At 54.8% G+C, this 21,836-nt stretch overlaps 1 protein-coding gene across 1 annotated transcript in view; it reads right to left on the bottom strand.

Moving 5' to 3' along the window:
• The window catches only part of ITGA11 (integrin subunit alpha 11), a 90,436-nt gene that overhangs the window by 14,859 nt on the left and 53,741 nt on the right, over positions 1–21,836 (bottom strand). Inside the window, exons 10-18 of the mRNA XM_042941572.1 lie at positions 20,018–20,162; positions 17,089–17,237; positions 13,039–13,179; positions 12,513–12,716; positions 11,644–11,774; positions 8,065–8,231; positions 6,702–6,844; positions 5,209–5,319; positions 1,632–1,717 (exon numbers count right to left, since the gene is read on the bottom strand). Of these exons, the coding sequence (XP_042797506.1) occupies positions 1,632–1,717; positions 5,209–5,319; positions 6,702–6,844; positions 8,065–8,231; positions 11,644–11,774; positions 12,513–12,716; positions 13,039–13,179; positions 17,089–17,237; positions 20,018–20,162 (1,277 nt within the window). The remainder of the gene's footprint in view (positions 1–1,631; positions 1,718–5,208; positions 5,320–6,701; positions 6,845–8,064; positions 8,232–11,643; positions 11,775–12,512; positions 12,717–13,038; positions 13,180–17,088; positions 17,238–20,017; positions 20,163–21,836) is intronic.

Genomic DNA, 21,836 nt, shown 5'->3' with positions numbered 1-21,836 from the left:
AACACGCCTCCTCCCCTTAAGTAACTTACCGATTGATGCTTTCTTCCGAAGTCTGAGGTGGGAGGAAGGGGAGTGTGTGAGGCGTGGAAAGTGTGAGTAGAAGAGGGAGGGCTTCTCTCAGGTAGGGGCCAGAGGCAGGAGCCCTCAACCCTGTCCAGGCTTAGAATGACCCGGGAGCATTTTACCCCTCCCCAAACCAATTAATCAGAGTCTCTGGGGATGGTGTTTGGTGCTAGGTATTTATATAGCACAGCAAGGCTGACAGCCAATGGTTAATAGGCGACCAGTGAGAAACGTTCTGTATACACGGAGGCCAAACATGTTAGAGATCCTCAGACACGGTGGTTCTTAAACTTCAGTGCATCACAATCTCTTGCAAGACTTGTTCAAACACAGATTGCTGAGCCCCACCCCCGGAGTTTCTGATTCAGTAGGTCTGTGACCACCAGGCCCAACATTTGCATTTTTAACAAGTTCCAGGTGACGTTGATAATTGCTGATCTGGGACCACACGTTGGCAGCCAATCGGCTGAGGCCACGACCCTTCCCCAGCCAATCGGCTGAGGCCACGACCCTTCCCCAGCCAATCGGCTAAGGCCACGATCCCTATGAAACCTTTGTGCTTTTGAAACTCGCTCTCTCTCTCTGGTATCTCACTGCTGCAGGTGGGTATCTCGGTGCAGGTAGAAGATTGAGCTCGAGCTAGCCCGAATAAAGGCTCTTTGCTTTTGCATCAGACTCGGCTCCCTGGTGGTCTTTGGGGATCACGAATTCTGGGCATAACAGTATATACCCCTTCTCTACTCAGCATGTTTCCCTTTTGGCTTTGGCGACCAGGAAGCTCAGAGCCAAATGTCAAGACGATCTTGATTAATAGCCTAGATGGTTAGAATATTTGCTTCTTCATCCTTCCCTAAAGTTTGTTTCTGCTATTTCTATTTATTGTGTATGTCAGGGTATATATGTCTTCTACCTAAATATCACAGAGTTGGGTAAAAGTTGAGCATGAATTATTTGAAAATATAGGGCGCCTGGGTGGCTCAGTCAGTTAAGCGGCCGACCTCAGCTCAGGTCAGGATCTCGCGGTCCGTGAGTTCGAGCCCCGCATCAGGCTCTGTGCTGACAGCTCAGAGCCTGGAGCCTGTTTCAGATTCTGTGTCTCCCTCTCTCTGACCCTCCCTTGTTCATGCTCTGTCTCTCTCTGTCTCAAAAATAAATAAACGTTAAAAAATTTAAAAAAATATTACATAAATTTAAAATAGGACATTTTCTATTTTTTTCCCCTTCTTTGCTACAGAACCACAAGTCGTCGTCTCCACCTTTTATCTGTTTGGTAGTAGAGGCTCCAAAGAAAGGATTCCTTTTTCAAAACAAAGTTTGAGGAGGTAGGATAACTAGTAGTTCTCATTTTACAGAGGAACTGACTGAGGCCCAGAGAGGGAAGAGACTTGCCTGAAGCCACACAGGAGTGAGAGGCAGAGCCTGGGCTAGACCCAGGCTCCAAGTTCAGTGTTTGATCCATGCTGCCTGCAAGAAGGATGTGCAGGAAATAATCCAGCTCCCCGGGAGCCCCGGATCCACCAGCAGGGAGGGAAAGGAGTCAGGGTGGGGGCTGGGAGGGGCCAACTCACATGGCTGTGGGCAGGTCACTGCGGGCATCCAGCAGGAGGTCAGGGACGCAGTGCTCGTCCTCGCTGCAGCCATTCCAGAAGGGCACCTGGGCCAGGGAAAGCCAGGGAGGGGTGGGTGGGCGGCCCTTTTTGCTGGGGGCCATCTCTCACCCCCACAGCACACCAGCTCCTCTCTCTACCACACTAGATACAGGCTTTGTCTTCTCTGCCCTTTCCACAGACACCAGCCTGCTGTTCCTCGTGCTTTTGCCCAAGTAGCCTCCTCTAATAAATACATGGCTCAAAACTCAGCTCCTCCTGGGTCTCTCAACTGAGCCGGTAGCACAGAACACCCACCCGCCCCACAGGGTAGTTCCAGTCCACGTTTACTGTGGGGGGCAAGGTCTTAGGTGCTGGGGATACAGGATGAGGAAGACAGCTTCTGCTGTCAGCTCATGGGGAAGAACCGTGTGAATAAATAATTATAGTGTGAAATGTGCAAAGAAAAAAAAAAGATCTGTGGGAGGGATAGGAGAGGCAGAGGGGAGGAAACAGTTATTTTGGTCTGTACCTGGTCAGAGAAGCCTTCAGGGAAGAGACAGTAGGTCAGAGTCTGAAGGATGACCAAGTTAGCTGGATGGCCAGAGGGACAGGGAAGTCGGGAGGAAGGATGAGCCTGTGTAAAGGTCCTGAGGCATGAAGCAGTGTGGTGCGTTTGGGAAATGATGGGTGGTTTAGTGTTGCTGTCGTGTGGGGGGTGGGGAGAGGAGGGAGAGATGGGTGGGGCCAGTTCTTACAGGGCCTCGGCGTCATGCCTTGCAATGGACAGGAGTCACGACTGCTGGGCAGGGGCAGGGGAGGGGGAGGGACAGGACTGTCGGGCCTGCGTATTGAAGGCTCCCTCTGGTGGCTGGGGGCGGATGCACTGGATGGAGGCTAGAGTCAGGGAGACCGCTGAGGAGGCTGCTAAGCGTTCATGCAAGAGAAGATGATGATGTTGGAGGCATCCAACATCTGGATATGGAGAGGAGACAACGGGTGAGGGCCGCCAGAGGTGGGGTCCCTAGGACCTGGAGTTCATCAGAGCTAAGGAGGCGAAGGGCCCAGGACGTTGGCGGAGTCCCTTTGTCCGTGTGTGGGAGGATGGCCGCACCGCTCATTTATATGTGGCGGGGTAGGCTGAGTTCAGTTCTGGGGCACGTTGAGTTTGACACGCCCGTGGTCCTTCCAGCTGAGGAGTGCGACTGTCCCTACCAAGGACACGGCCCGAAAAAGGGGAGGGGAAACAGGTGTCACAAAGGCCACACGGTATCCGAAACCCATGAGCTTTTCTCACAGGTGAGCTCCTTAGCCGCCTCACTCAGATCCACACGCGCGTCCGTGGACGCGTTTCTGTCAAGCACAGCCCTCGGGTTGGCCGTCAAATGGCACACACTTACAGTGAGAAGCAGGCACGCAGCAGCCAGCAGAAAAGGCAGCACAGCCATGTGACAGGGGGCAGGGTGAGGCCACGCAGTGAAGGGACAGAGCGTAAAACACTGAGTCTGAGGACTCTTACAGCGGCCCCCGGGGGCTTCGCTGTAAGCTGGCACCCACATGCCCCTCGGTGACGTCAAGTCTCCGACGAGACGCTCCCCCCGCCTGGCAGACTGCGTAAAAAGTGTGAAAACTATATTATAACCTTCAGAAGCATTTCCATCCGGTTGATTAAAAGGAATAATTAATGCGATAAGCAAACGCTACACTCAATTACGTGGAACAGCTCATTGCCCCAGGAGGCGAGCTGCCGTGGCGTGGAACAGACGCTAAGTAAGAATCTGTAGAAGAGCGACGGGCGGAGTATGTCTCCTTTGCTAGAGACTGGGCACTAGAAATCCAGATTAACAAGATTTTTAGCAATTTAGCCGCTACTCAAAGCCCTCGATAATATGACCCAGATTGTCTTTTTCAGACCTATTTCTCCTTGACACTTTTTAAATGTTTATCTGCATTTGAGAGAGAGAGAGAGAGAGAGACAGTGAGTGAGTGCAGGAGGGGCAGAGGTGGAGACACAATCAGAAGCAGGCTCCAGGCTCCGAGCTGGAGCCCGACACACAGCACAGCACAGAGCCCGACGCGGGGCTCGAACTCACGAACCGCGAGATCCTGACCTGAGGCGAAGGTGGACGCGTAACCGACTGAGCCACCCAGGCGCCCCCAGCCTGCTTTTTCCCACTTCCATGTCTTGGATATACTGTCAGCTCTCTTGGAACAAAAGCCCACTCTTCGCATTTCTGCATAGCTGAGTCTGGTCTATTCTTTAAGGTCCAGCCGACAGTCACCCCCTCCAGGAAGTCTCCCTGCCCTGTCACGTGATTACTCCATCGCACTGCCTCTGAGCTCACCCCCCCGGCCTACAACGCTTACTGCCACCTTGCATGGATATCATGAGCCGGGCAGAGAGTGTGCCCTGCCCGTCAGTCTGCATTGTGGGCTTCCACATGCGTGGAGAACGAGTGGCAGGTTCTCATTCGTTTGCCGTAGCGGCTCTGTAATTACTGCGACGAGGAAAAACCTTAAATGACTCAGCGTGTCACCTCTGCTCCTCTCCTGGCTCACTGATGAGGACTCTAGCTTGCCAGGCCATTCCCCCCTTCTCGAACTGGGTAACATAACCTCTCTTATACGTCTGTGATGCAGAATCAGGAGAAAGGAGGGAAGGTGTGAGGGTTGAGGTCTGGGTGGTGGAGTCTGGGAGGTCTGGGAAGGCAAAGGGGAGGAGCTGAACGCAAGGAAGGGGTGAATGGGAGCAGAGAGGGGCTTTCAGAAGCATTGCTGTCGGCCACCCGATCCTTTTATGTTGGAGAAATACAAGTAAGAATGTGAGTGATTCTGAAGTTGTTGTTTGCCGGCGGGAGTCTATAAAACTATGAAATTCTCAGAGACACTGCTCAGAGACTGGCCTTCAGAGGCCATGGTCTTCAGAGAGTTGTGGCGAATGTGAAAGTTGTTTCCCGAATCCTTAAGGCTCAGGAATTAGATGTTACGTGTTATAGATTTTGCCTGCTCTCCCAGCACAGCTCAGACAGAATTAAACTGTGACCTTTTCTTTGAGGGGGATTTCGGTGGGAGTTGGAGGTGTGGGGGGCATGTGAGTGTTCAATACCAGAACGTTCTGATGCCTCTGGAGCCAGGGGTTAGGGAGTGTGATTGAGGGGGCTGGAGCACAGCTGCTAGAACCTTCTAGGTGGTTGAATCACCTATTCTGGCCTCCAGTGCCCTCACCTGTAAATGAGGGAGGTGGGCGATTGAGACCTAAGGTCCCTTCTGGTTCTGTGATTCTCTGGGACCTGTTCAGAGCTCACCCTGTGCTGCGGATACAGGGGACCCTCCACCAGGAGAGGCCTGGCCCTCCCCTACAACACGTTCAGCCCGGGTCACAAGGGAGGAGGGATGGAGTCCTGTTGCGGGTTTGCAGGGCAGGAGACAGGAGGGTGCAAGAGGGGAAGAACACCTTTGTACCAGCGCACTCAGGATCTGGGCTTTGGGGAGGAGGTCGGGTGTTGGGGGGGGGGGTTGCTGACGGCCAGGGCTGTGTGCCCCACGTGCCGGGATGTACCGAGACACGGAGGGTGGTGGGCCAGCCGTCGTCCAGCATGGGGCCGTGGTCCGGGTCCTCCAGGGAGTACTCGACCGAGAAGGCCACCGGCTTCACATAGTCAGCAGTGTCCTGTGTGGGAGGAGATGAGGGAGATGTGAGGAGGCGTGGGGTGCCCATTTCTGGGCCAGGACGCTGAGAGAAAATGTCCACTTTCCTAACACAGGAGGGCTGCTTCCCTGTCGGCCTCAGGGTGAGTCCGGGATGAGGGGGTGTGCTGGATGGATGGAGGTTCAGCAAAAGCTCCCGCTCGGCCTTCAAGGCTGGGCACCTCCCCCGCCTACCCCCACCCAGCGCCTCGGCCTCTAGGGAGCCAGGCTGGGCCCACCACCCCATGTGCACACCCTGTACAGAGCCCTTACTCTAGCTGGCTCCTTATATGGCATTCGAACTGCCTCTGTGTGCTGATCTCCCTCCTTCAGAAGCACTTGGCACAGGGCTTCACGAATGCGTTGAATCGATGAACAAACAAATGTGTGGACAAAACAGAGGCTCTTCCAGTGGGGGTCCGGGTATGGTTGGTAAAGAAGGGGATGCTTAGAGATGCCTACAAAATCTCCCATGTGGAACCCAGATCCTGACACGAGTGGCTTCTTTGTATCAGGGCAGTGACTCTCAAACTGGAGGTTTTGCATCCCCGGGGGTGGGGAGGGAGGGGGCAGCAAAACCCTGAGTGCTGAGCCCAACCCCTAGTTGCTGATGCTGGCGGGTCTGGCGTGGGGCTTGGAAACATGCATTGCTAACAGGTTCCCATGTGATGGGGATGCGGCTGGTCCGGGGGCCCATGCTTTGAGAACCAGGACAACAAACACCTCAGAGGGGGGGCCACATATTAACGGACGCAAGGACCTCCCATATCTGCGTACTTTTCCGACTTCTGGCCTTTGGACCACGGGGGTCGGGTGGGCTCTTAGTGCCCCCTGCTTGCATCTTAAGGCTGGACCAGTGGCCTGCGCATTTGGAGTTTCTGGATGAGGCAGACCTCCTATCCTCCTCCTCATCCGTGAAATCAGGCACCAGGCCACTGCTGGTTCCCCCTCTCTGCCAGGCTGGCTGCTCTCGCCTCCTCCTCCCTGCTCGTCCCCGCTATGAGCCTGTCCTACCTGGTCCTCATCTTTAGCCAATGCCTGCTTCCATTCCCTCTGGCCATGGCCCCCGCACCCTCTGTGAGCCCTCACCGAGCCCAGATTTCACCTTCTGCTAAGGAAACGGCAGACATCACAGGGCTGGGGAAGAAGGGATTTTGGAGGTGGGTACCAGAAGTGGTAGAAAGTGTGTCCCAGTAGGGCATGAATATGGGGGGCGGGCAAGGTCTGGGACAGTATACCCCAGCTGGGCCTCCTGAGGCCCCAGCTGAGCTCTCTGCCTCTCCCATGGCAGCACCTCATCCAGCTGTGTCCCCTCCCTGTTTGACCTTGGTCTCTGCTGGTGGGGCTACTGGGCGTCAGGCTCACCAGGACATGGAAGTTGATCTGCTCACAGTGCTGCTGGCTGGAGGAGAGCAGGACAGCTCGGTTGGTGTATCGGTCCCCGCCCTCATCCAGGTGGGCCCGCGGCGTGTACCGCCTCTCATCCATGGTGGCGTTGTATCTGATGCCTGGAGGAGGGGGAGGGCAAGACCGTGAAGGCGGAGCCACATTTCCACTCAAGGCTCTGCCTGTCTTTTAAGAGAGCCTCCTGAAAGCCAGCCTCCTCCAGGAAGCCCTCCAGGCTGGCCGGGGAAGAGCTGCTCTTCTCTTCTCACCAGGCCCTAGTGTGGGTGGGAAACTCGGGTGCACAGAGTGAGAAAGGAGAAAAAGGAGGGGCAGATGGGGCTGGCAATGAAGGGAAAGAGAAAGAGACAGAGATGTAGGAGAAATCAACGTGGTGGAAGAGGAGACAGAACGAGCGGCCAGGGCGATGCCCTCGTCTGAGCCCCTCCTGGAGCGCCGGACGTCCCCGCCTCTCCCTTCACCTTCCCAGGTCCCGTCAGGCGTGGGTCAGAGCCTCCACAGGCCGCAGTTCCCACCCCGCGAGCCCTTCCCACTAGCTGCTCCAACCTAAGACACTGCTCTGGGGTTGAAGGCCTGCAGCCTCCTTCCCTGTAACTGGGCTGATCTTTTGCCAAATCCAGGAAAAGCCTCATCTTGTCCCCTGTACCCCAGCCAGCCCTCTGGGTGCACCAATTCTTGCACCTTCCTCTTTTTATAAATAGAAGTTGAAAGAAGCGCACAGCCACCCAGGCTCGCCTTTACCTCTCCCCCCCCCCCCCCCCACCCCCCATCCTTCTGGTGAGCCCTGCTCCCTGGCTGAGAAGCTTTCAGAAATCTCGGTTTCCTGCAGTCTGGTCCCAGAACCTGCAGCTGTCACTTCCTGGGGCTGCCTGGGTCCAGGGCTGCCGTGAGTAGGCGCCTGGCTCAGAGGGAAACTGCCCTGCCCTAGACCGACACCCACTCTGAGCAGTGACCACTCCCACTGGGGGTTTCATCTGTCTGACCCTCTCATTTCCTGCTTCCCCTCCTGGGTCTGACTCTTCCTCTGCATCCTGGCTGTCCCAGTTCCCTGTTCTCGTCCCAACTTTGCATCCCAACTCTTTCCTTCTGCCTCTGGCCCCTCCCTTGCTGGTCACTGCTGCTCACTGCCATCCCCTTGCTTCTTGGAATTAGATCATCAAATGCAGTCATCAAGGTGGCTCCAGTTGTGAACTGGCCCTTAAAACCTATTTCAGTGAAAGCCCTGGTTTTGAAACAGAGCAGTCCCAAAGTCTACGGGAGGTGGGGGGGTGGGTGGTGGTGGTGGAGATTGGGGTTGGGGGGAGCGGGGAGAGGCCTGGTTTACCGACTGTGTCCGTTTTGAAATGGGGTGCCAGGAACACGGGCGTGAAGCAGAGGAAGGCGGCCAGGCAGGTGGCGTCCCTGCCGCTGCGTTTGCAATCCCTGTGGAAGATGTTGATCTTGGACGGCTCAAAGTGCAGGCTGGCGTTGATCTGAACCACAGGACGGGACCTGGAGCAGAAGAAGGAGTAGCTGGAGGGTGGGGAGTGTGGCTGCTGCGGGGGCCCAGCAGAGCGGGGGACGGAGGCGGTGGGAAGCGGATGGAAATGGGATCTGGAAAATCTTGGAGGAGGGCGGAGAGGGGCCCCGGAAGTTAAGGTTTTGGGCAAAACAGGGACGGGTGGGTGGAGGGCAGCCACATAGCCCCTGGAGGCAGCCCTTCAACATTTCCCAGGGGCTGTATTTGCTGCAGACCACACTGACTGCCTCCTGCCTCCTCATCCCATCCCTGGACAGCCATTGGAATAATCTGGAGAGTTGTAAAAAACCCTGATGCCCAGTTTGTCCTCCAGATCAAATCAAATCAGGATTGGCATCGACCTGTCTGAAAGCAGTGCCTCTCGAATTTTAATATGCTCGCACATCTCCAGGGGATCTTTAAAATGCAGATCCTCACCCAATAAGTGGGGACCAATTCTGTATTTCCAGTAAGCCCTCGGCTGAAGCTGTTGCTGTTGGCCCAGGCCCAAGCTCTGAAGAGCAAGGTGTTAACGCTTCCAGGTGGTGGCAATGTGTGGCCAGAGTGGAGAACCATTCGCTGTTGGAGAGATTTCCCATCGATCCACCCGACACGACCCTATCCAAGCAGGCATGGAAATGCAAATGTATTCTTATATTGGTCTAAGGAAAACATAATCAGAGAACGAAGTACACTGCCTCTCCAAAGCACGCGTTTCTATAACAAGGAGGAAGTGTAGAGTGATATTCTGTGCTAATGCCCCGCTCTTAGCCTAAGGAATTGTGCCTCTCCTGCGCTGTGCCGTGGAGAGGGGGGTTTGGGTCTTGGCTCCACGGTTCCTCATGGACCTCGGGCAGGTCACATGATCTCTCTGAGGGGAATGTGAGAGCCAAAGGAGGTAAGTGAGAGGGGCCCTTTGTGTAAAGTGTAGAGTGCTGTGTAAACACAATAGCTTACGTTAGCGGTTCCCAAACTTGGCTGCCCGTTGGAAACAGATACCTGGGGAATCTTGAAAGTTTACCGCTTGCCTGGGCCCCTTCCCTAGACGTTCTGCTTTACGTGGCCTGCGTAGAGCCCGGCCTGTGAGAGTTTGAAAAACTCCCGGTTTGTGACAACACGGTTGGGTCTAGAGGGCATGATGTGAAGGGAAATAAGTCAGGCGAAGACAAACACCGTGTGCCTTCACTTATATGCGGAATCTAAAAAGCGAAACAAACGAATAGACCAACAAAGAGCAGCACTAGACCTAAAAATACAGGGAGCAAACTGAAGGTTGTCAGAGGGGAGGGGAGTTGGGCAGAAGGGGGGAAGGGGAGAGGGCGGTACAGGCTACTGGTTGCGGAATGTATACGTCATGGGGGTGAAAGGCGCCACATAAAGAATACAGTCAATGATATTACAATAGGTACGGTGACAGGCTGTACTTGTGGTGAGCACAGCATAATGTATAAACTTGTCGAGTCACTATGTCGCACACCCGAAACTAATATAATGTGTGTGTCGCCTATATGCGAATTAAAAAGAGAGAGAGAGAGAGAGAGAGAGAGAGAAGCTCCCAGTCGATCCTAACGGGGCAGTTTGAGATCCACGGGGTTGGATCCCAGAGTCTTCCCAGAAGGCCCGGACCCACAATTGTACCACTGCTGAGGTAGCACTTAGGTTTAGACCTCAAAAGTTGGAGCTTGCATGGGTCCTTTCTGTAGACTGATTCTCTTGGGGTGTGTGTGCATGTGTCTTGTTTCCTGCAAAGGACTTGGTTTACTGACCTGCTAGGCCATGTCTACTGCCTACCCTGGGTCTTGCTCACCCGGAACCAATACACTGAACCTTTACCGCCCAAGCCGCTCTTGCTGTCACCCCCAGAGATCCACGAGCCCCAATATGCGAAGGGGACCTGCAGAGAGAGGCCGTGGCCCCGGTGCACGGCACCCCCAGCGCTGCCTTTAGATGGCCTAGAGGTGTGGGGCAGTGAATGCTCTGGCCATGGAGGATGGGGGGATACGAGGATCCCCCAGATACACTGCTCTCCCTCCTCCCCTACAATGGTCTGTTGCAAGAAGCAGAGATGTGTCCCACCTCGCTGGAGATCCAGTGAGCAAGTGAGGCCCCACTCGCACCTGCTCCCCTTTTCTGCTTCAGCATCCTTGACTGTCACCTCTGCCTCTGGGACGAGGCCCTTCCCAAAGCATTAGCATGACCTCTAGTCTGGGGCTCTGTTTTCTAGGGAACCCAGGCTAAGACATCTCCCAACCAGGCCATAATATTCTTGGCGACTGAGAGTGTGTCCACTCCTTTATTCTCCCCGGGGAGTCGTTAGGATACCTCTGTTTCATGCCTTTTTTAAGTTGTATGAAAAATGGGTCTGTGTTCGTATAAAATTACACGCAGGTGGAAAAAGATGGGTTGGAAATATGCCAAAATGCTAACAGCGGTAATGTGAAGTGGATAAAGCCCTGAGTGAGTTCTTTCTTTATTTTATAATTTTTCTTTAAGTTATTGGATTTATAATGAAAAATAGCTCATCAACATACATGAAAAATTAAGCCTTTTCTGGCTCAAAAATTGCCAACACATCACATGGCAAAATATATGGAGTTTTAGAAAGCTGCTTTTTTTTTTTTTTTTTAAAGCTGTAGACCATTGCTAAAGAGAGGCCCTGAAAAAAGAAAGAAAGAAAGAAAGAAAGAAAGAAAGAAAGAAAGAAAGAAAGAAAGAAAGAAAGGTCCTGAGTGCAGATGGGTGGCAAATATCTGATGCACTGGTGCAGAAATGAGACCCTCAAAAAGGAAAGAAGAAGTCCCAAGGGGTTTGGAGGAAAGAAATCTGTATTACGTAAAGATTCTTTCACACTAGGGGAGAAGGGAGATCCTTCCAGCTGATAAGAATATCTTCAGCCTGTCCTTTAAGTAGCTTGAAAAGCTGAAGTGGAAGAAGAGCCCAAACAGCCAGAACTTTTAGGACAAATTCTAAGAGGGGCTTTTGGACACTATAATCTTAGAACTCTGTGGGAAGAGGGATTTGGACTTTAAGACAGCTTACAGTGATTCCACAGAAAGGAAATTTGTAATCACGAGAGGATTAAGAACATGAGGATTAAGAGGGTGAGTTTGGCTGACAATGATTGAAGACAAAGGGACAAAGGTCCTGAAGAATATTTTTAAAACCCGCTGTCTGGGCACCTGGGTGGCTCAGCCGGTTCAGCATCTGACTCTTGGTGGGACCCTGATCTCAGGGTCGTGGGAAGATGGCTCTGCCCTCAGTGTGGATCCCGCTTCAGATTCTCTCTCTCTCTCTTTGCCCCTCTTCCCTGCTCTCTCTCTCCCTGAAATAAATAAAAACAACAGGCCCCTTCCCCTTCACCCCCCACCAAACCCCGGTGTTCATCCTGACCCTCAGCGAACCCACCACAAAATCACAGCATTGCCAAGGGCGCCCACCGCCAGGTCCACCAGCCCATCCTCGTTGAGGTCCAGTTGTCCGTGGATGCTGCAGCCAAAATACTGGAGGCCGGGAACCAAGTCGGAGGCGGCAATTCTCTGCAGGAAGTAGGAAGAGAAAGCCAGGCATGGGCACTGTTCACACAGGGCAGGACAGGACAACCTTCGGGGAAACTACAATCTGGAGCATTGGAGAGAGCCCTTTTGGAACCATCAGGAAGCTTCCGGCCCAAAGCCCAAACAGACCCCGCTCCTGGTCTGTCTGCCACGGCACCTAACGTCAAGTCATTCTTTTGGATTAAGATCTCGAGTCTTAAAAGGGTTCCCCATTAACTGTAAATACATGTTCCCTGGCAGGTAACCCAGCGGCCTCCTTGACCATGGTGTGTTAGACTACCTTACTAAGAAAATACGTAGGCAAAAGTGAGGACCCTGAGGGCATGGGACCCGAGATGGGTCCCTCTTGAGGCGGGCAAGGTTTCCAGCATGTGGCATTTCCAGAGAAGAGCAAGCCCACGTGGGAATTCTCCACTCTCTGTCAACTGCCTGCGTGTGTGTGTGTGGTGGGGGGGATGGGGAGTGAGGTTAGGGTCCCTGGGGTTTTGTTGTTGCAGGGGGAGATAAAGCTACGCAGGGAGAGGGTGCCCACAGGGGTGATAGGAAGGTCCAGAAGACAAATGCACCCGTTTCAAAATCCCGACTTGAGGCAACTAGAGCTATAGGCCAGACTGGGGTCCTTTCCTGCAGGAGGGCACAGAAGAGGCTCCTGAACCGGATGCTCCAGCAGGAGCGGCCAGGACTCCTGGTCCAGCTCCAGCTGTGGACGGGGAGCGGCACCTGCTTCGGCGTCTTTAGGAGGCTGGCTCGGAAGCCGTGGAAGATGTAGACGGCTCCTCCGTGGTTGTCCTCCAGAGGGGCTCCCACCACCACGTCGTTGTAGGAATCCTGATTGAGGTCCCGAACCGAGGCGATGGAGGACCCGAATCGGGCATTCTGGTAGCCGTGGGAATCCTTCAGTGTTCCGTTATAAACAAACCGGTTCTGCGAAACCAGGGGTGGAAAAAGGCTCGGGCTCAGGGGGATGTGGCAAGGACCCTCAGGGTCATGGTCCCCTCTGGCCTGCAGCACCTTGTCTCCAGCCCATGTTCCCCAGAATTCCTGCTCTCCCCGGCCTGGCTCAGCGGGTGGGCACTGGCCTCTGGGGGTGCACCCAGTGAAGGCAGGGCGGGGCCAGGTGCCTCAGAGGGCTCCGCCCCCCCCCCCCCCCCCCCCCCCCGCAGTAGTACCTGTCTCAGGGTGTAGACGTACACCCGGCCCCGCTCTCGGCCCTCGCTGAAGTACCCCCCCCCCCCCGCAGTAGTACCTGTCTCAGGGTGTAGACGTACACCCGGCCCCGCTCTCGGCCCTCGCTGAAGTACATGGGGGCGCCCACCAGCAGGACATCAGTCACCCCATCGCCGTCGATGTCCACAGAGGTGATCTCGCTCCCGTAGTAGGAGCCTATCTGCAGCACAGGGGTGGGAGAGGGCAGTGCGCTGGGCTGCATAGGGAGCCGAGGACGCCCTTCCACTTGGAACTTGGGTGAACAAAGACAAAGGGTCCTCCCTTCTCACCCCCCTCTCCCCTCCCGTGGAGTGGACTCACCTATTTTCACTTGGTCCCATCTTTCCCTCTTTCCTCCCCTTTTTTTTTTTAAATGTTTATTTATTTATTTTGAGAGATAAAGAGAGAGAGAGAGAGAGAGAGAGAATGAGCAGGGGAGGGGCAGAGAGAGAGAGAGGGAGAGAGAGAATCCCAAGCAGGCTTCAAGCTGTTGGCACTGAGCCCCACTTGGGGCTCAATTTCATGAACGGAGAGATCATGACCTGAGTCGAAATCAAGAGTCAGATGCTTAACTGTCTGAGCCACCCAGGCGCCTCTCCTCCTTTTTTTTTTTTTTTTTTTTTTAAGTTTATTTATTTTGAGAGAGAGAGAGAGAGTGAGGAGGGGCAGAGAGAGAGAGAGAGACAGAGAGAGAGAGAATCCCAAGCAGGCTCCACAGTATCAGCACAGAGCCAGACTCGGGACTCCATCCCGTGAACTGAGATCATGACCTGAGCCAAAATCAAGAGCCTGACACATAACTAACTTAGCCACCCAGGCGCCCCAACCCTCTTGTCTCCCTCTGTCATCCCACCCCCTCCACCTCTTCTTTCTTCCCATTAGTGAATTTTATGGATTGCCATTTATTCTGTTTGTAAGCAGTACATATCATGGCAAAAAATGAGCAAAATTAGAAAAAGGTATGAAGAAGAAAATAAAAGTGACCCGTTGTCCAAACATCCAACTATACGTCCCATGTTATAAGATTTTAGTGTATTTTCACCGAGTCTGTTTTGTCTAGAGTGTGTGGCTTGTTTGTGTGCGTGTGTGTGTGTGTGTATGACTTTATTTTCACAGTCTGGGATCATACTATATATAGAGCTTATATATGATTTTTGAATAAAGCAATGGGTCATGAGCACTTTCTCCATGACGTGTTATATTTTTTCCTACAACATGATCATTGGTGGTTTTATAATATTCCAAATTATGCATGTGCCACGTGTATAATCAATCCTCTTGTTGGACACGTGGCTCATTTCAATTTTTTTTTTTTTAGTTTATATTTTGAGAGAGAGAGAGAGAGAGCAGGGGAGGGGAAAAGAGAGAGAGAGAGAGAGAGAGAGAGAGAGAGAGAGAGAATCCCAAGCAGGCTCTGTGCTATGAGCGCAAAGCTGGACGCTTTGGATCCCAGGAACCATGGAGATCACGACCTGAGCCGAAACCAAGAGGTGGGCACTGAACCCACTGAGCCACCCAGGCGCCCCGAGGCTCGTTTCGATTTTTAATGTTACAAATATCCTGGGAATAGCACCTTGGACGGGAGATTATGTTTTCTTTTTAGCATTTGAGCACTCTGTGTTCCTCTCCCACCTTGGGGGCCGTGCCCCCCCCCCACTTCAACGAGGGGGCCACTCACCTATTCAAGTCAGAAAGCTGAGGGTCCTCCCCGGCTCCACCGCCACCTCTCCCACCCGCAGGTTCCCAGCAAGCCCTGCCTGGAGTGTGCCAAACACGTCCTGAGTCTGTCTCCTTCCCTCCTCTGCGGTTTCTTCCCCCAGGAGAGGCATCTCTGCCGAAGGACCCCCTGCCTCACCCTCCAGTTCACCCCTGCGGGCAGCCAGAGTGGCTTCTAGCAGCTGACCACACCACTCCTTTGCTTTCGGAGGGGTGCAGGGGGAAGTCCAAGTTCTTCAGTGTGACCCTCTTGGACCTGCCTCCCTCCCTCCCTGGCCTCTGCCTACACCCCCTCCCCGCCCTGCACCTCCAAGTTCCCACACTCGCTCCTGACATTCCCAGTGATTTCTCCCAAAGCCCCGGGCCCTGGCTGGGTTCCAGGCTTCCCTCTGCACATACTTTTCTCTTGTCTGCCCCGCTCTCCCCTTCTCCCTTCCGGACAATGTCACCACCCTCAGGTCACTTCCTGTTAGAAGCTGGCCCTGGCCTGCCCTGCCATTTCCCTTTCCACTGCCTGCAAGGGGTGCCCCTCTGCAATCACCCCCAGCCCCACACTAGCACCTGTTCTCCACCCCCGCCCCCACCCAAGAGTGGGCACCCTGTCCCTGCTGTGTCTCCTCCAGGCCTGGGCATAGACAATAACATAACAAATATAATAAATGTTTATTGGACCAGCGGGTCACTTAGGAAGGACGAAGGAGTCCCTCCCAGGGACAGGCCTGTGTGACACGCTTTACAGCCTCAGGTTAGCTCGTATGAGCCTCATGCTACCTTAGGAGAGATCACTGTCCTCATTTCAAAGGGAACAAACTGAAGCTCAGTGAATTTGAGTCACTTGCCCAAGGTCAGATGGCTGGCTACAGCCAAACTGGGTTGAAACTCCGGTCTGACACCGGAGCCCGTGATACTCCCTCCCCCAGCCGCCTCCTGGCGTAGGGTGCTTTCAGGAGAAATCCATCGTCCGGCATTAAAAGCTTTTAACTGAGGAGAAAGATAGAAAATACGGAAGAGGGGAAAAGGGAAATTCTAAACACAGGGGGGGGGAGGGAAGAGCTATCCCTACCTAAAATAATTAAGAGGCAGACAGAGAGCAAATAAGGGAGGAGTGGGGGGAGGCATTTGTCTAAATATGTGGCCTCAGCTATGTGGGTCACGGTGATTTGGAATCCACTTAATTTAGCTGCCTTCAGCACTGCGGTTTCTCGTTCGGATGTTGGAGGCGGAACCAGGCAGTAAAAATGTCATAAATTCATCAGCAAATTCCCTCCAGCTCTCAAGGTCTAGCCTTGGATTCCCGAAGAGCCAGCCCTGGGCAGAGTGTGGGCAGGCACGCTGGAGGCTGGGGGACAGAGCAGTGCCCCAGGTCTGCCAGTGCCCTTGAGACGGGAAGGGGAAAGAGAATGATGGCTTCCTGCACCTGGAGGGACTTTGGTTAGACCCAGGGAGGAGCCTGTCCTCATGGCGACAGGCCAAGGGCAGGGGGCAGGGCTGTTCCTGGGCTCCGCAGAGCCGAAGGTGAGCTGGGAATGATGGGAAGGGCCTGGCTAAGGCCCAGCCCAGGCCCAGGGTGCCGTGGATGCTGAGTGTGGCCAGGTGGGGGTGGGGGGGCTGGTTTGGGGTTGTCAGGGGTCAGGAGGCAGTTTCATGCAGAAAGTCCTGGATTCTCAACCCGACCCAGCCTCGAATCCACCATGTAACTTGGAAAAGGGATGTGGCGTCTCAGGACCACAGGTCCCCTCGGCTGTTGGCATGGCTTGGATCAGAAGAACCCTGTTTCCCGATCTTTCACTACCTGTGACTCTTATAGCTTTTCAGTTGGCATTCGTGACCACCCAACACGAGACTCTTAGCGACACAGTCTGGTTCCCACGCGGCCCAGGCAGGGCAGGGGCTGTACCACTCTGCACTGTTCCCATTCCAGGAACAGGAAAGAGCTGGCGTCCTGGTGGACCCACGGGGCCTCGCTGTGGGTGCGTTTGCAGCTGCTCCCGCTTCTGGCAGCATGAAGGCGGGCGTGAGGAACGTGACCATCCCCCCTGGGATGCCTAGGGGCCCTGGCAGTCCGAGCCGGGGGCCTAGGTGCTGCCTCTAACCCTGAACTCTGGATGTGAACAGAGAGAAGCTGGCAGCCAGGGGCAGAGGTCTGGCACCAGAGACAAGAGGCAAACAGATTCTCCCGGGTTCTTGCTGTCGCAGGGACCACGGCCTGGCTTTCTGGGGATGAGACAGTCCAGCTCCAAGGCTGGTATGAAGGAGGTGTGTGACCCCCCAACCGGGAAGGATGTCTGCGAAGGAAGAGCAGAGCCCCCCCCAGCCCAGCCTTGCCCACATGCCCTCCCGCCCGGCCCCTGCCCCCAGCCTCCCCCTCCATTACCTGTTCACCCCGCAGGGCCTGGTGGATGGTGAGAGTCCGGTTGTTGTGCATGGTGAACAGGATGGCTTTGCCCGTGTGGTTGAACCGGGGTGCTCCTGCCACGTACACCCGCCCCTGCCTGGAGGACACGACCGACGTGACTGTGTACCCTGCCACGGGAGGAAACAGGCTGGTCTCTGCCCCAGCTCCTCGGCTGCGCCTGAAGGGCCAGCCGAGGGAGTGCATTCAGGGCAGGCTGAGCAGATGTGAAGCAGCGGGGTGGTATTTCCTAGGAACCACTGGGGAGGCCTGGAAGAGGCAGGGCTCAGGAGGGGGGTAGGGAGGGTGGGGAGAACTCATGCGCCCCACCCCCTGCTGGAGGAAGCCAAGGAAGCCAGGTGGGGCTACGAAAAGGCACTGCTGACCTGGAATGTGCATGTGCCCCCGGCCCCTTCACCCGTGTCCCCGAGACGTGTGAGAGAGAGCAGGGAGGAGGGAGGTGATGAGCCCTGGCCGCGCTTCATCTCGTATGGGGCAGGCTTTGATTTGCAATCTCCGCCAACTTTCTCTCTGGGACCTGCCAGTGTCCTCGCTACTGCAACCTGCTGCTGGGTGGTCTGGAGAACTACAGCACTGGCTGTCCAGGTGGGAGAAGCCGCTCCACTGGGCATCGACGTGGGGTCCCAGCGACTCTTGTGGCCCCAGAGCTTTGCAGCCTCAAAGGATGGAGCCCCCTCCTCTCGGTCCCACACATACGCCACGTAAAAGAGGCAGAAATGGAAACCAGGGGCTCTTTGGGAAAGGCCACCAATCCGTGTCCTCAGGATGGCTTTGCCCTATCACTACCCAGCACGGGGGACGCACGCAAAGCCTAGAGCCCCACTTTCTGCCAGATGGTTGAGAGTGGATCCCGGTTTTTAGATGCCTCGTCAGCAGTTCTGGGCTACTTCCTGGTAAACGGATGTCTCTTTCTGCCATGTGTGCACGTGCGTGGGCATATGTGGGTAACACAACCACTATGGTTCCGCTGGTTGCTTGTGTAGCGGCTGCAGGATGTGCAGACGGGTTGATTCAGTGGCTGGGAGAACAGGTGCAGTAGGGCGAGCTACTCTGGTTCCAGACACGGTATTTTTGACTCTTAAAGGTGTATTCTGGGAAATGGGGCTCGAAAGGTCAGCGAAGCCAGAGTGTTGCATAGGCTGTGTTGGCTGTGTATTAACACAACCATAAATATATGAGGGTAGGGTGGGATCAGCCTCGCAGAGTGGGGCCGAGGTGTCTTCTGAGCCCTCAGTGGTGCAGCTGAAAATGCTCCCAATTAGCCCTGGGCTTTGGGCTTCCTCAGAAGGAGACACAGCAGTCATGGGAAGGGCTTGGGGGCCTAATGTCCTAGGGGCAGGCGTGGGCCTCTCAAAGCAACAAGCAGCATTGAGAACTTCCTGCTTCCCACAGTCTGCTGGCTGTAGCTTACATTTCCATGTGGTTCTTTGGCCAGCAGGCAGGGCCATCCTGAAAGCTGGACCGGCCTCCCAGAAGGCCTGACAAGATGACAGAAATCTGTATAGTTTCCTTGCAGGGAGGCAGAGAGCCTGGTCTCCCCGTCTCCTTCCTCCAAACCTCCCCTCTCCCTTGGGGCATGTAGGAAGGAATCTTCCAGAGACCCCAGACCCTGCCCTCATGGATGAGCCCCAGAGGGAGGAGGAAGGAAGAAGGGCTGTGACAGTGGGTAAGGCAAGATAGTTGGGCCTCATGAGGGTTTTTTGGTCTGGTTCTACCCCACTAGGGCCCCCTGGGAGGAGGAAGACAGTTATGCTGGGCCAGGAAGAGGTGGATTCATCCCGCTGCCCCTCACTCAGATACCTTCACTATCTCCCTACTACCAACACGAAAAGGCTCCAACTCCTTAACCTGGCGTTCGAGGCTTCCTGCTGCAACCTGCGCCAACCTGCCTTCCCCTTCCCCTCCTGCTCCACCCCTCTGTTCCAGCCTGGTCTACTTCCTGTGTCCTGACCCCGCCTAGCACTTGCCACACCTCCCCCCTTTGCTTGAACCTTCTTGGTCTATTCAGTCTTTTTCTGCCTCAGAGACCCGGTGTCAGCCCCAGAACGTGCACAGTGGGGGCCGGAGTGTGCCAGCCACTGGTCCACGACCACCCACAGTGCTGGTCCTGCTCACTTGGGCCCTGGTCACCAATGTTATTGAGAGAGAGAGAGAGACAGAGAGAGAGAGAGACAGAGAGAGAGAGAGACAGAGAGAGAGAGAGACAGAGAGAGAGAGAGAGAGAGAGAGACAGAGAGAGACAGAGACAGAGACAGAGAGAGAGAGAGACAGAGAGAGAGAGAACGAGCGGGAAGGGGCAGAGAGAAAGGGAGAGAATGAACCCCAAGCAGGCTCTGCACTATCAGTGCAGAGACCAGGCAGGGCTCGATCCCGCGAACCTCAAGATCGCGACGTGAGCTGAGATCAGGAGTCGGATGCTTAACTGACTGAGCCACCCAGGCGCCCCGTGCTGCTCTTTAATGTCTGCTTCCGAAGTGCTTAACGGGAAGTGACTTCTGCCTTGATGGTGACCGTTAACAATAAAAACGAACATGGACTTCTCCTCCACGTGCATGTTGCCTTGGGAGGCAGCTCAGCGTGCCCAAACCCTAGCCAAGGCGGAAGGTTTTAAAGGCACACCAACAGTGGGCCTGGTGTCTAGAAGCATCGACTGAGGCACATTTCAGGTACAGGTGCTTTGCTTACCATTTATTCTACCTGTTTATGGAGAGCCCGTTGCATGCCGGGCATGGTGCCAGGTGCGGATACCAGGCTGAAGAGGCAGCGGTCCCTGACCTGTGCCTGGACATTCGCAGGATATTCACACACAGGTCCTTGTTTCACGTGGGGGCACGTTCCCCGGGCCCCTCCTCGCCTGCGCCCATTCGCCACACTTAGCTCGGGCTCTTACCTAGATAGGCGCCATGATTCTTGAGCTCCTCGGGAAATTCCTTCAGGTAGGACTCGCGGAGGGGAATGACCTTCCCGCCACTGGTCTCCTTCAGCACGGCTCCGTTCCAGTCATAGGCGCCAACGGCTCCCAGCAGAATGCCGTCCTGACGTCGGGGAGGGGACACACATCAGCTCGTGTCCCCGGGGGGCCCCTTGCTGGGAAGCCACCTCCAGGTTCTGCACAATGAAGCATCCACCACAGCCTCTTTGGGCACCTTCTCCTGTGTTCACTATTTAACTGACTTCCAGGCAGGGTTCTTGACTTTTGAGTGAGGCCAGGACCGTCCACCCCATCCTTAGCACAAAATGGATCAAACAGAGGAATGTTCTAGAAACAGACTCCACCTCTAGAACCAAGCCTCCGTTGCTCTTTGGGCTTCCTAAGCCCCACAGGAAATCTCCTGTCACTGTCCCTTCCTTCTGACGCTCCTGGAAGCTGTGGCCCCTGCCCGTGGCCTCCCTCCACATTCCTCTGTGGCGTCTGACTTGCTTCCCTGTGTGCAAATCTTACGTCTTCATTTCTTCAGTCACAATTCACAGAGTGTCTACTCTGGGCTGGCCACTTGCTCGGAGCTGGGATATAGTCCCTGCCCTTGCAGAGCTCAAAGTACCACGCAAATGTGCAAGTTAACATAATAGTTGCAAAGCGTGATAACTGCTACAGGGGATGTGGTAAATACCACAGTGAGGTTTAGTCTAGATTGAAATGGGGGTCAGGAAAAGCATTTTTGAGTAAGTGATGCTCACCCGGACACCTGGAGGGGGAGGGGACGAGTGTGCAAAGGCCCTGAGGCTGGAGAGAGTTTAGAGGCGTTGGTTTTAAGGAACTGGAAGCCGTTTGGTGGGCTGGAGTGCAGACTGACAGGGGCCAGAGCGACTCTGATGAGGCTGGACAGAGAAGCCAGGGCCACATCTGTGACAGCCTGCACCCTGAGGAAGGGGGCTTGTCTTTAATTGCAGTGTAAGTGGGTGCTGCAATGCTCAGGCAGGAAGACGGGAACTCTGGCTCCCCGAGGGGCAGGCAGTCTCCCTGTTACTGACTCCAAGGTCACTCCTCACTCTCTGGGCTGCCCCTACACCCTATCCACCACTACCCTGTCTCCTTAAACAACCTCCTTGAACAAAGCTAGTGGATACAGGAAGACAGATAGCAAGCCCTTGGAAGCAGGGAGGGCCACCTTCCTGGGTGACCTTGGTGACTCCTGGCCCGGCAGGTTGTGCCCCGGCTTTGGGCTGTGAAAGCACTAGCAGATGAAGTCACCTCTCTCCTCCCCCGAGCCTCCCTAATCCTGGCTGATTGGCAGGATTTGAGGTTCCCCCACCACGTGGGGCCCGGGGCACCCCATCTCCCCTCCCCTCCAATACCATGGTGCCGACAGAACAATGTGATTCTGGCCTTGGGACAATCAGGGCCGTGAATGAGCAGGTGGGCAGTGTCACCATGCAACAGTCTCACTGGTGGCCGCGGAGGGGGGCAAGACTGTGAACCTTGCTCAGACCTTCCATTTCTCATTTCCCAGGGGTCACTTTAAAGAGTGAAGTTGATCTCAGATAAGGTTTAAAAAGTCCAAATTCTCTGGAAGTAGAACTGACTGTTCAGACAATGTTTTTCTGACCGCAAGCAAGCTGGTCTCTGGAGAGTCTGATGTACTTGGTTGTGTTTAATGTCGCACTTTCTAATTAGCTTTTTCCTCCCGGTCTGTGTGAGCCTCAGCCTGGGAGCGCCTGATGATCTCCTGGGCCGGGAGCAGGGCCGGCACCTCAAAGACTCACGGCCC

The sequence above is a fragment of the Panthera leo genome, chromosome B3 (genome assembly GCF_018350215.1).
Source record: "Panthera leo isolate Ple1 chromosome B3, P.leo_Ple1_pat1.1, whole genome shotgun sequence".
Lineage (NCBI taxonomy): Eukaryota > Metazoa > Chordata > Mammalia > Carnivora > Felidae > Panthera > Panthera leo.
The sequence above is the reverse complement of the archived record's forward strand: the minus strand, read 5'-3'. Positions and strand labels throughout refer to the sequence as shown.